At 41.2% G+C, this 13315-nt stretch overlaps 1 protein-coding gene across 1 annotated transcript in view; it reads left to right on the forward strand.

Annotated features, from left to right (window-relative positions):
- Positions 1-4661, forward strand: part of TMEM165 (transmembrane protein 165) — a 10560-nt gene extending 5899 nt beyond the window's left edge. The window contains exons 5-6 of the mRNA XM_009870064.1: positions 2099-2204; positions 4258-4661. Of these exons, the coding sequence (XP_009868366.1) occupies positions 2099-2204; positions 4258-4334 (183 nt within the window). The 3' untranslated portion in view covers positions 4335-4661. The remainder of the gene's footprint in view (positions 1-2098; positions 2205-4257) is intronic.
- Positions 4662-13315: the final 8654 nt, after the last annotated feature.

Genomic DNA, 13315 nt, shown 5'->3' on the forward strand with positions numbered 1-13315 from the left:
AACAAGGCAGGGAACAGCAGGATGAGAGGACGATCTCATTGTTCAGGCAGTCACATGCCGTTTTGGAAAACGAGGAGATGTTACTGCCTCTGCTCCAGTTTTTATATGGTGCTAGGCAAGTTGCTCAAGCCCATCTTTTCAGAAGTTGGTGACTTGTGGTTTGCATTTTCTTAGTGACCCAGTAGGGAAGTTTCCATCAGACTCTGTTTTCTCGTTTGTGGAATATTAAGCATTGCACCTGAAGATCGTGGGATGTTGTGCTTTTGGCATACGAAGTGTTTGTATAAGTGAAGCAAAAACAAATACTAAAAATGAATTGAAGGTGTCTTGATCTTGGCCTTCAAAAGGCAGAGAATGGTTATGATCTGGATATTTTTTCATTTTTTCTGTAGGGTTGTTTTAAAGCCATGTTTCATAGTATGTTCAGATAAGTCCTTGTCTGTGAAGTACTAAGATACATAGTAGGAATGTTACAGAAATGCTTGTGAGGAAAAAAAAATTATCTTTATATGGAGATTTGAGCAGTGTGGTAAGCCAGCTGTGACCATACATTCTTCGGTAAAAAGAAAACCAAATACTACATGACTGCTCATTGAGTGAGTAGTGTCTATCATATCAGAACAAAAATCAGGACTCTTTGGAGGAGAAGAGTGATTATTTGGCTTTCTCAGTGCATATACCAGCAGAATGAGTTAAGTCTGTCTTTATGAATCTAGTCTTGACAACAGTCCTTAAGAACTTGATTTTACACCCCAGTAGTCTACTGTATGTAAGAATTGTTTGTCTGTTTAAAGGAAACAAAATAAAACTCCATAGTGTCCTACTACACTGGCTTTGCCTCAGCTTCTCTGTCGGAGCACTTATGCTCCTGGAGACACTACACTGAGGGAAGCAATCCCTAACTTGTTTCCTTCCAGGCAGCGCTTGTTACTTTCTAGGGAATGTGGGGAGATGGATCTACAGGTAACTGCTGACCACATGGAGATGGGGATTTCCAGGAATTTTGAGTCCAGATCTTGGAAGCAAATGTGTTCTACTGGCACAACCCTGCTTCCACCCTGCACTCCATCATAGTTTCCTGCCTGTCCTCTGCTTGGTGCTTGTCACCTTTTCTCACTGACTTGTGGTTTTGGTTCTTTTGGCCTGTCAGTGTTGTCTTTTCTTCATACAGTATAATTTCCACAAAAGTTGGACAGTTTTGCTGTCTGCCTGCTAGAGTTTTCATGCATGGCTCATGATGGCAGCAGCTTTTTTTTTCTTTAAAACTAAAAATCTCACTTAGATATGCAGGGCACCCAACTCCACTTTCTCTCGTTCATCTTTGTACAGCAGTAAGTCATGCTCCTGCCTTGCCTTTGTTATCGGGCATTAAAAGATTGTTTTCTGTTTCTAATGCTGAAGTCTTTTTATGATTTGTTCAATACTTATGCTGCCCTTACCTGTGTCATTTGTAAGCAGATCTGAGAAACCTATTTATATAGTGGACTTGTTCACATAGTGAGTAGCTGTTATGATGTTGAAAGCTGTCATTGACAATAAGCCTTGAAAACAGTTTATTATCCTCTGGATTTAACTTCTTTCATGCTTCCCTCTTCGGGTGATTGGTCGGGGGCAGAGTGTGGAGCTCAAGCTTCTGAAGTTGGACAAAGTACTACAAAGCTACTAAAAGCTTTCATTTGCAGTTCATGCATTTATTTTTCTCTTTCTTTATGATTAGCTTGATGTTCTTCCAGCTGATGCATATTGTGTTTCTCAACAGCTGCCTCCTTCTATCTAGAGGTTGTTCAATTGTTTAAGTACAGCAGAGCGATTCCTGGATCCATATTTAACAACTAGAAGATGCTTCGTAGTTGAAACATGCCGTATGTTCCTGTATGAGTCAGGTTTAGATTTGAGGCTGTGTTGCTAGCTGATGTATGCTGTTAGTGCTCTTTAAGGCAGTGATGGATAGCAGAGCAAATACCAGAGAGTATTTTCTTCCGTACTTGACAGGGTGCAACCAGGGAATCAAGGCATCGCTCCTTCATGGCAGGAGGTTGTCATAAGACAAGTGGGTTTTCAACTGTGCTTACATTTCCTTTCTGTATTTCTTCCTCAGGACCCCTATGGTGTGGCAGTAGGAGGAACAGTGGGACACTGCCTGTGCACTGGTTTAGCAGTTATTGGAGGGAGAATGATAGCACAAAAAATTTCTGTTAGGACGGGTAAGTGAAAACTCAGTCCAACTCTGAAAATATGGTAATATTTGTGGTGTAAGTGGCAATGAGTTTGGGAACAGTGTTTCTCAAAACTTTTGGAAAACCTAACAACTTTTTTTTATTTTTTTTGAATCTGTGTCTTCCATCTCATCCCCATCATTTAGTCAGTTCTCCCCTCTGGGGGTGCCCCTGCACTGCTCCCAGGGCTGCATGTCACTCCTGCCAGGCAGAGTCTGAGCATGTGGGTATTTCCAGTGGGTCCAACCTTAATTGAAAACAGTTTACTGATCTGATATTAGGAACCAAAATGGATATTGGAGTTCCAAGTTTGAAGATGGACACAGGTGAAGCACATTTTGCTTTGCTATTATCTTGTAGAGTACTGCACCAAGGGAGGAATAACCCCATGTATCAGTACAGGTTAGGGGCTGACCTGCAGGACAACAGGATAGCCATAAGCCAGCAGTGTGCCCTTGTGGCCAAGAAGGCCAATGGCATCCTGGAGTGCATCCAAAAGAGTGTGGCCAGCATGATGAGAGAGGTCATCCTCCTGCTCTACTCTGCGCTGGTGAGGCTGCATCTGGAGTCCTGTGTCCAGTTCTGGGCTCCCCAGTACCAAGAAGGACAGGGAACTGCTGGAGAGGATACAGAAAAAGGCTACGAAGATGATTAGGGAATGAAGAAAGGCTGAGGGACTTGGGGCTGTGTAGTCTGAAGAACACTGAGGGGGTATCTCATCAATGCCTATAAATACTTAAAGAGTGGGTGTCAGGAGGATGGGGCCAGTCTTTTTTCAGGGGTGCCCAGTGACAGAACAAGAGGTAATGGGCGCAAACTTGAACATAGGAAGTTCCATCTAAATGTGAGGAGGAACTTCTTTACTGTGAGGGTGGCAGAGCACTGGAACAGGCTGCCCAAGAGAGGTGGTAGAGTCTCCATCCCTGAAGACATTTAAAACCCACCTGGACACCACCAAGTGCAACCTGCTTTAGGTGAAACTGCTCTGGCAGGGGAGTTGGACTAGATGGTCTCCAGAGGAAGGAAATACATTCTTTCAAATAGTTGGTAGGGATTGTTCTACAGTGGGTAATAGAAATTCTCTCACAATTTTGAGTGCAGACCTCCAGGTGAGCCAGAGAACTGCACACTTAGAAATTATGCCAGCCATATAAAAGCTTTAAAAGGTACTCTGTCACTGGCATAAATGTAGTGGCTTCGTTTTTTGTTTTTTTATCACACCTGCTATCTGTAATGGGCAGGGCCAGTAAGGTTACATTGGGTTATGTTGTTTTTCCTTAGATTAGATAGCAGCTTCCTTCAGCTGTCAATCCTGTGGTGTAGTGAGATATGTTTATTCAGAGCATTTGTTTTGTAGTTGCAGAGGTTGTGAAAAAAAACTTTAAACAGGGAAATGTGTGTTGTGTCATGTTTGTTTGCTAAAGAAATTGGTGATGAATCTAACAATGATTTCATGTGCTCCTAATGAGCTCAGGGTGGATCTTTGGCTACAAGGATAACCTTGTGAGGTTGGACCAGGGATCCATCTAGCCCCAACAGTTTAGAGAAGAGCAGGAGAACATATCCAGCAGTGCTTTCCCGGAATACTGTCTTAGCCTCTAGCAGATTGTGGCTGTTGTAAGCAGTTAATGTTTTTTAAACTGTCTCCTTCAATATAGTTACCTAAAATGTGAAAAAATACTAATTAATATGTCACTCTTACCTGATAGCTCGTTCCAGCATGAGAATACTGTATCTTATTTTCCCCCAGCAACCAAACACTCAACAGTGGGTATCAAGCTCAGTTTTATACGAGCTCAACTAGTAAAACAAAGCTTCTTTCTAAGGACCAGAATATATTCTTGTAGGTGCACTTAGACAGGGGAATGGCATACGGGCATCCTGACACTGAGCTAGAAACAACATCTACTGTTTGCCATGTAAGTTTTAAATTAAGGTTATTTGGGAATCAGACATTTTAAAAAAAATAATCTACAATGTGTCATGGAAGATATTTAACTTTCAGTATCTAATTTCTTTTTGGTTTGCGTTTTCTTTTCAGTGACAATCATAGGAGGCATTGTCTTCTTAGCATTTGCGTTTTCTGCACTGTTTATAAGTCCAGACTCTGGTTTTTAAAATCTTTCATCCCTGCGAAAGAACGATTGGAAGCATCAAGCAGCTATCCTTGTGTGTTTTTGTATATAATGTACAGAATTATAGTTAAACAAGAACTGAAGATACGACACTGAACTTTTTATAGCGAATGATTCATGGGACTGACACATTTGTGGACAGCTTCTGCAATGGAGATCTGCTTATTGTCTGGTTTCTTTACTCTGTGATGCCTGCTCCCTTGGTGGGATTTGCGTGGTTTTCTCGCTTGCTGGACCTGGCTCAGCTGAGTTTTGAGGATCTACTCCCATAAATATTGAGGCTTCATCTTTTCTTCCTCTGTTACACATGACCACCTTCCCTGTTTCTTCAAGAGATGATTCCTAAGGCTTCTTGAAGCAAACTGTGTCTAGTTCTGTGATGCTCAACAGAAGGTGTTGAGGAGAAAACTGCTGGGCTCCCACCTCCAAGGACTTCAGTTCCACGATGCGCTGGAGGCTGGATAATCTAAGCAACAAGAAACTTGGGAGTGGTTCCTATACCACTGAGTGGCTGAGCCACTGACACAGAATTTTATAAACAATTTAGAGGGAAAACTTCTTAATCAGGGATTTTTATCAGGAAGTTGATGTGTGGTGATTAACAACCTACCATGTTCAATATGCAATCTGTCTGGAGCAAGTACTATTTGACTTATTATTTTATTTTGAAATATTAAAGTAAATGGAAAGTAATAAAATCGTACAGCTTAACAGTGTTCTATTCCCAGGATTTGAACCAGAATGGAATTCTTAGATCTAGATTTAGATGTGTTCCTGGTTTTTCTTTTAGGAATAGAAATGTAATCTGGAAGAGTATTAATAAAATACAGTGTCTCCATTTGAGTAATTTTCAGTATTGTTTTTGATGGTTCCCATAGTTACTGCCACAAAGGTTTATGTGGTGATTACATACTTAGGGTGAGGAAAGTTTGCTAAATTTTAGAAGTTGTTAAATGCCAGTGTTATAAAGACTTTGAAAAAGTTGACCACTGAAGATCTGTGAGTTGCAGAAATACGTGTTTTCTCTGCTCTTCAGTGATGATTTGGATTCTGAGCTAATGGCTTAAATAACCCACTAAGATCTACTCGGTAACAGTCCTGTAAAATAGAAGATACGGTTTCTAATACGGTGAATCTGCCTTTTACTGAAGTCAAGTAATACGGAGCATTACAAATTTGACTGTTTCATTTGTAGCTCACAGAGCAGTTTCTAATCTTTCTCTTAGGTTTCTCCGCCCAGAAAACCCCTTAATGCCACATTTCCCAAACTGTAGGACCACACAGGGGCATGAAAACAGGCTATAATTTTGGGCTCTGGGTATAAATGTTCATGTCTTGGCCTGAAGTAAGGGTGCTGCTGGCAGTACTGTTGCTAATTACTGTGCGAGGCACTGCTATGGACTGGTGATGCGGTTTTTCAGGGTTTCTTTCTGTTTGTTTTCATTTTCTTTTGAACAAAACCTGCAGCCTCTTTCCCACAGCCTGCAAACACACACTCTGTCCCTGGTGTGTTTCAACTCCTGTGGGAGGAGATTTGTAGCAGAGGTCATGTTAAAACTAGGCAAGAACAGGGAGCCCAAAATAGGGAAGAGCCTAAGTTTTTAACTGTTTACTGGGCAAGTACTCGCTGTATTAATCAAAAGTTGTGATGCTGGACTGCTCTATGTTCATACAGATGTGTCGTGGGTAAAGTAACTGGTGCAGCAGTTGATGGTGCTGAAAACTGCTCAAAATCAAAAAAGCCAAATCAGTTGACTATACGCTAATGTAGAAGCCTTCCAAACTTTATATAACCTGGTTATAGCTATTTTAGTATGAAAACATCTAGGATCAACAGAAAAAAATGAAGCTATTTAACGTAGTGTTTGACGAGGTAAGTGTAGAGTGGCAGAACAAATCTCTGCAGCTTCCGTATTTATATTTTACTATTACACACTTATGCATTATGCTAAGTACAGCTTTTGACCTGTCACTGCAATGTGTTTGGCTGCTCTAATGCTAGCTGGCAAGTAGGAGTTAGTTTGCATAGTGGGTTTTGTTGAGGTTTTTATTTGTTGGGGGTTTTTTTTAAGCAAAAACATTGACTTAACCTTGGAAATCCATTATAGCATTAGATTGCTCATGAAATTTTAGTAAAAGTTTTGAAAGATGCTTTAGTAGTTGCTACCAGTTATAGTGATTTAATGTTGTCACGCTCCTGTTGGAATTTTTCACAATTTAAAGCACCTAGTCGGGATGTAACCGAAGCCCTGTTGAAGGGGATGGAGGACTCCACTGACATATTTTTAGCAGTGCTATGTCTGCTGCACCAACTCCAGCACAGCTGCTGGCCTTCCACTGCGTCTCAAAGCGCTTGAACCCCAGCGGACTCTCTTGCCCATTGGCTGGTTCAGGGGCTGGAATTGTAGCAGCTTTCATTGTTCTTGTATTTCTAGCGTATTGCTACTGGAGAGGGTTGTGGCACAGTTCTGTCTGGAAATACCTGGACACTTGAGATATTTCATGAAAACCTTGTCTTTGCCCAGTATTTTGCTTTAAGAAGTGGTTCCTAATTGAAGAGGTGGGGGTGTTGTTGGTAGGGTGACGCAATCCTGCTTACTAGAGCTAAAACAGACTTTGGGAGAATATGTGCATTGTGTCACTGGCCCCTGGACTAAGACACCCTGTGCAGATGTTGAAGGCAGATGTGTTGAAGAAGCCCTGGACTGATGGTGATGCCATCCAAATTCAGAGGAGGGGGAGCTGAGAGCTCGTGGTTTGAGCTCAAGATGTTGCCACATGTGAGCAGTAATTAATTCTGTACTCCCTCTTTCTGCTGCCCTGTGCCCAAAGTGGAAGTTACTGGTCTCTTAGTGAAAGAAACTGGCTCTACTTGTCCTTATACCAAGAGATAAGGTGGAAGCCGTAGGGCATGTCTGATTGCTTTCAATAGGCACGCGTGTTGCACCCTTAATCTAATTTCTTTCCCAATCCTCAGTGAGCTGAAATGTGTTTAACAGCATGGCTGGGTGGGGATTATTTTGTCTTTTCAGCAGCTCCCTTGTAGCCCTGGCTTCCTCCTTTCCAAGATACATTTCTGACAAGTTATTTACCAGCTTGCAGGAGCTAAGCCTGTGTGTTAAAGCACCAAGGCTGAGGGGAATTTGTGCATGAGCAGATCAGAGTGGGTGAGACGTAATGTTGATAGGGATGCCCAAGCTATGAAATTGTCACTGAGAGGTTGAGGAGGGCTGTTTAGTGCCTCAGCTTGTGTGTGGAAGAAATACAACTGCCCCTGTAGTTCAGTCCTGCAGTGGTAGTTTCTGAGCTGCTCTCCGGTACATAGAGAATATTAAAAATGTCGAAATGAAAACTCTCTTTTCCTTTTATATGGAGGTGATTTGGTGGTTGCCTTGCATTTTCAGAGGTGCAAGGAACACTTAAAGGTAGCTAGGCACAGTTCTCTGCAGTCTCTTGTTCTTTCATAGCTGGAGAATGTGAAATACAGCGAGTGTTTAAGTGTCCAACAGAAGGGTCTGCAAATCGTTGCATCTGCAACATGGGAACTAGGGATCTGTCCACCACAGCTTCCCCACCTGTCCTGCAGCTCTCGCTCCTGGGGCGATTTTGGTCACTGTCAAAGGAACCTCCAAAGCAGCATCTAAAGCCAGAATTTGCATCTCTGCCTGCATGTGCGCATGGCAGAGATTAAAAGCGTGTGCTGCCTGCAACATTCATTTCCAGGCAACAGATAAAAAATGGAGATGATGGTCAGTTCCACTAGGTTAAAAAAGAAAAAAAAAAAGTATTTCACATCAGCAGAGATGTTTTGAAATGAGAAAAGCTTGTGGTTGTTATTTTTGAAGGTGTCTATTCAAGACCCTTGGGTAAAGCCTGGCTCCTGACACTCTAAGTGGCAAAGTGCAATATGCAAAGATTAAGGTAAATGTCTGATCTCCTGTCCTGCCAGGACAAAGTTTTTCAAAGGAAACCTATGGAACCAAAGTACAGGGCCAGTTCACGAGGAAGCCTGCTCTTCCTAGGGCAATGCTACCAGGGGTATATATGCAGGGCTGGTGCCAGGGCTTGTTCTTTTCTGCGATCTGTCAGAGAGTGAGTCTGGAAAATAGGAAATATCTGTGGGGCTCTGTTCAGTGAGTGCTCTAAGAGGCAGCTGCTGCCATCGGGGCTTCCCCTCCCTGTGGCCGTGCTGCAGTTGGAATGCTGCCACTGCCCTCACGTGAGCCGTCGTACAGCCTGTTTCTAGAAAGGGGCTGGTGGTTGAGCCTACCTCCGTGTTAGTCCCAGAACTTATGTACTTAACAAAAAAACATTTCTTATCTTAAGAGGACCAGGCAGTTTCATCCTAATATAACCAGAGTTATTCTTAATTGCCAGAGACATAGAAATAATGTAATGACACTTGCCATACTGACATGGCATCTTTTTTCCCCGTAGATGACCTCGCACAGCCCCTGAAGTCAGCACCCTTGGCAAGTCAGAGCTACAGCCTTTTGTCCATGTCGGTACCGATCACGTTTAACCTGCATCACTTTCCATCTATCCGTGTCATGTCATCTAGATGCATATTTCTTCTGGGTTATTTAAATTTACTTCCCAAGTGAAAACATATTTGCCAAAGGGTCTGACAGTGATAGACCGTTGTGCTACAAAGAATGCGAGTAAGACCCTGGAAAGTGTTCTCATGTTGCCCACAAAGAGCTGCTGTCTTCTGGAATGTATGTTGCTAAGGCATCAGACTCAGAAGTGCAACTAACCTTTGGATGGCTAATCTTTATGAATAATTAACAGCTGCATTCTCCTAAAAGCATTTTTTCTTGTTTGTTTCTAAGTTTCAACAGCAGCAAAAGGCCACTGAACAGCACTCCTTCAGGTGTGGCAGCAGCTATAATTACAGCTGCTCTTCTTGATAAGTTTGTGGAAAAATAAAATTGAACTTTGGAAATATCAATATAAGAAAACCGATAATCCTGCTTGCTATATGCTATTAGCCTTATCACTGGTTGGTGTTGACAGTTTTTAACTATGACTATAGTACTTCTACAGCTAATTTTGACTCCTGGGACACAGGGAGTTTATGGAAGTAACATATGCAACATGTGCAATATTATTTAATTCCCAAAGGCAAAAGATCAGTATCTTGACATGGCCATTCAGTGCAATATTACAGAAAGAACAGAACTGCAGACTGTAAAACTGTCTAAGTGTATTTATCCTTTTCTTCGGGCATTCAGTTTCAATTACAGGATTTCCTTCCCCCCCACCTTTTCCTCCAACATTTAATAAATTTCAAATTATTAATGTTTACACTTTGAGCAGGGCGAAAGGGTTAGACCACCCTGACAGGTTACAAGTTACCACACAGCTCTTCAAAGCCAGAGCTGCACGCTCTGAACAAAATTGCGCCCTCAGCTGAACACCCATCTCCGCTTCCTTTTTCAGCAACACGGCTGACATTTCCCATCAGCTCCGCTCCCTTAAAAATATTATTCTTTGGCAATCCACCAGCAGAAGAAACACCCAGGGGGAGGGGAGCTGCAAGAATTAGAGAAGGATGTTTTGCCCGTGCCAGAGAGCGAGGGAAGGGTGATGCTCAGTAAGGCCTCCCCGTGTAGGTATGAACACGCTGCAGTGCTGCTCCGGCAGCTGGAGAGGACGGGCACCGTGCACACGGAGACACCACCGTGGCTTTAAGTTGTGCACCTTCAGCCCCTTGCTGCATGAGGAAATTCCAAGGCAGTAACATAAATACACAAATCAAAGGTCTCTAGGCTTTAGAGTGAGGCATCAATTTATAAAGAGATACAGAGAGAAGACAAAGGAAGAGAAAAAAAAAAATACAGAATGCGTTTTTACTGAAATCTCACAAGTCATTTTGTCTGGGTATGGGAGAGAAGATAAAATTGACATCAAGCAACTTCTCACAAGTCGGTTCTGTGGGTGGGAGGGAGAGAGTGCTTTTGTTACAGCTGTAGGAAGGGTAAGAGAGCACTTCACTGTGAAACTTGGCTAAAATTGACATCAAGCAACTCAGAAAAAAAAACTTCTAGAACCTTAGAAGCTACAAAAAGCAAAATTTTAAATGAGTTACATTTATTCCGTTAAAAAATTGACAGTTAGTAATGGTCACATGAACACCAGGGAACTGTATCTACATTTCCTGACGTCAATATGAGCAGCACTAGGGTTTTTGTTTGTTTTCTTTTACGTATACAAATCTAATGCCAGTTAAAAAAATACAAAACTGAAACCCAAGACACTGTGAAATCAACACTGCTTAGAAACTCAAAATTCAGTCTGACATATTTGAAAATAAATAATTTTTACCTTTCTTGTTTAAAAAAAAGACAACTTGCCAACTGCTTTCAAAGCAGTAACATCTTTTAAGACCATTCCCAACAGTGTTTCATAAATAATTACCCACTGATTGTCTATTAATGCAGCATCTCTAAGTCTTAGCTGGGGTCTCTATATTAGGCCATACAGTATTTTGTTCAGACACAGTGTTTTGTGTTCCCCCCTCCCCAATCCTTTTTTATTTAGGTACAATTTCTTTGAATATAGCGTATCATGCTGGCAAAATTCATGCAGATGACATAGCATGAAGCATAGCAGAGCTTAAAATCACCTGTTTTAAAAAAAAAAAGAAAAGAAAAAAAAAGAGACAAGGAATGTAGTGTTAAAATTGTGATAGTGAAGAAGCAACTATCCAGTCTCACGGACAACCAAGACGATTTCCAATGTTCTCTCAACAGTTGTCTCATCTACTACGAGTTGTTTAAATATATCTTCTTTTTTTAATCCAAATTCACTTAATTCTCTTCAACTTTTTCCACCAGGGATAAGTAAAAAAATAAAAGGTTAATTATGAAAACTAGTCTCTTTTCCCTTTTAACCAAAATAACCGTTTTCCAGCCCTCTGACTGTACATCTAATTTTAATAGTGATTTCAAATAGAGCAACTTACGAATCTGACATGTTTGACATCTCCCGATGCCACGACATTTTAAACACTCATAACAACAGCTGAGTTAAATCTCTGAAAATATAAATGGTTCTTGAATCGACTTCAACATTTGCAAAAGGCCACATCTTCCAACTTTCAGAACATTTTCACACAAATTATAATCCTAAGGGACACTTAGAATTATTGAGCAGGCAGATGATTCTCTCTCATAGGCAACTGTGCAATTTAAAAAGTCTCCTTCTGAGGAAGCCACCGCCATTAATCCCTTCCCCTGGCCATATAAAACACAAAGCCAATCAGTTTTAGAAGCCTTTTTAATCTTGCACTTTAAGCCTCAAAGGATCACCATGTTAAAGAAACATTTTCCAGAAATGTCTCTCTTGACATTTTTACGCATGTTTATTCCTCGATGCCCCAACCTACTTTTAACAGTTTCACTGACTGAAGAAATAAACTGCTTTTCAAATAGTCTTTTCAGTAAAGTGCTTGTTGTTACTCAAAAAAAAAAAAAAAAAAGAGAAAGTGCTATTTGATTCTTAAGAGAATTTCTTTTTCTGTGAAAAACTGCCTGATATAGCTTTATTTTTATTCATTTTTTACATAAAGCTGAAAGGAAACCTAACTCTTGTAAGGATACTGGGTTACTAATTTTGGTGTTTGGCAGTAGGCACGACGCCCACAGAAGGTGGTGACACACTGGAACCGTAGTGCAGAAGGTAAACCTTCTAGGTGAAATGGAAGGCATATGGAGAGCTCCTACTAGAATCCTTTCGTATTTATATACAAATATAATATATATTAAATATAATATAAAAATAGCTATATTCTTTTTTTCTCTGAAGTTATCCTAGAAGCTTTTCTTCAAATCCTCACCCACCGCAGGCAAACAACATCTGTCTCCTGAACTCCGTGCAACTATGCTGTCTTTTTCACGCCCGTTATGTTATCGACAGCCCTTTTCCTCACGAATACGATCCCCTCCTTAGCCGACTCCTTCCCTTCTGTCAGAGCCATTCCATAACGCTTACGCTGCAGAACCTGCAGCACCGCAGCATTCGTTATCGTGCTACTTATTTAGGATGTTGCAAATAAGTCTAAGACTGTAGTAAATGAGTCGGGCAGAAGCAAACGGCTGATTAAGAAAGAGGCGACAGCCTGGTCCTCTTCCCGCTAAAAAACAATAATCAAGGACAGTTCAGCAATTGATTCAGCAACAGGGGAAGCTGCAGTCCCGTTAAATATGCGCTTTTTAGTCACTAGCTGTGAAACAAAGCATCTGCATACTTGCACAGAATCTGGACCAAGTTCTAGCTACACGCTTTTGTAAAAAAAAGTTTGCCTGTTTCGCGGCAGGAGTTTTTCAAATGCACTCTATATTTTTCCAGTTTCTTTGAATTGCCCCATCTTCTAGACTTCCTCTACTACCTGGTAGTTCTGCAGCTGAATGACCTCTCTCTGAGGTTACAAAAAGCTTCTCAATCAAAGCATTCGTTTCTTATAGTTCTCTTTCAGCAGCCATGCTATTGTCGCCAACTAATTTCCCTCTCGCCTAGTTTAGCCTTTTTACCGACAGACCTATAGCAGCACACCAGAATATTTGGGAAGGGGGAAATGGGAAGAGAAGTTTAAATGAAGCTTTAGATAAAAAGCTGCATCATTAACCATCTGGCTGGTATCTCTATTTCCTGTAATTATCAGTATAATAGCTTAATAAACCTATTTTACCACTATTCAATAGTTCTAACAGCACTATTAAAGCTCTCCCAGTTTTCTTTTTTTAGTGCTATATTATTATTGTGATTGGTTAAAAAAAATAGTAACCTAACCTATTTTCCATTAAGCAAAGGTACTGATAGCACAGACCTCCAGTCAACGCAGCTTAATTTAGAAACGGGTGGAATGGGGTGGTAGGGATAGTAGAGCAAGGCAGGATTTCTTTGCACAGAACTGTACAGAAACAGCTTCCTGACGCTTATTCCAGCCGAGGGAATGCCAGA

This window comes from Apaloderma vittatum, unplaced genomic scaffold, assembly GCF_000703405.1.
Source record: "Apaloderma vittatum isolate BGI_N311 unplaced genomic scaffold, ASM70340v1 scaffold18615, whole genome shotgun sequence".
NCBI lineage: Eukaryota > Metazoa > Chordata > Aves > Trogoniformes > Trogonidae > Apaloderma > Apaloderma vittatum.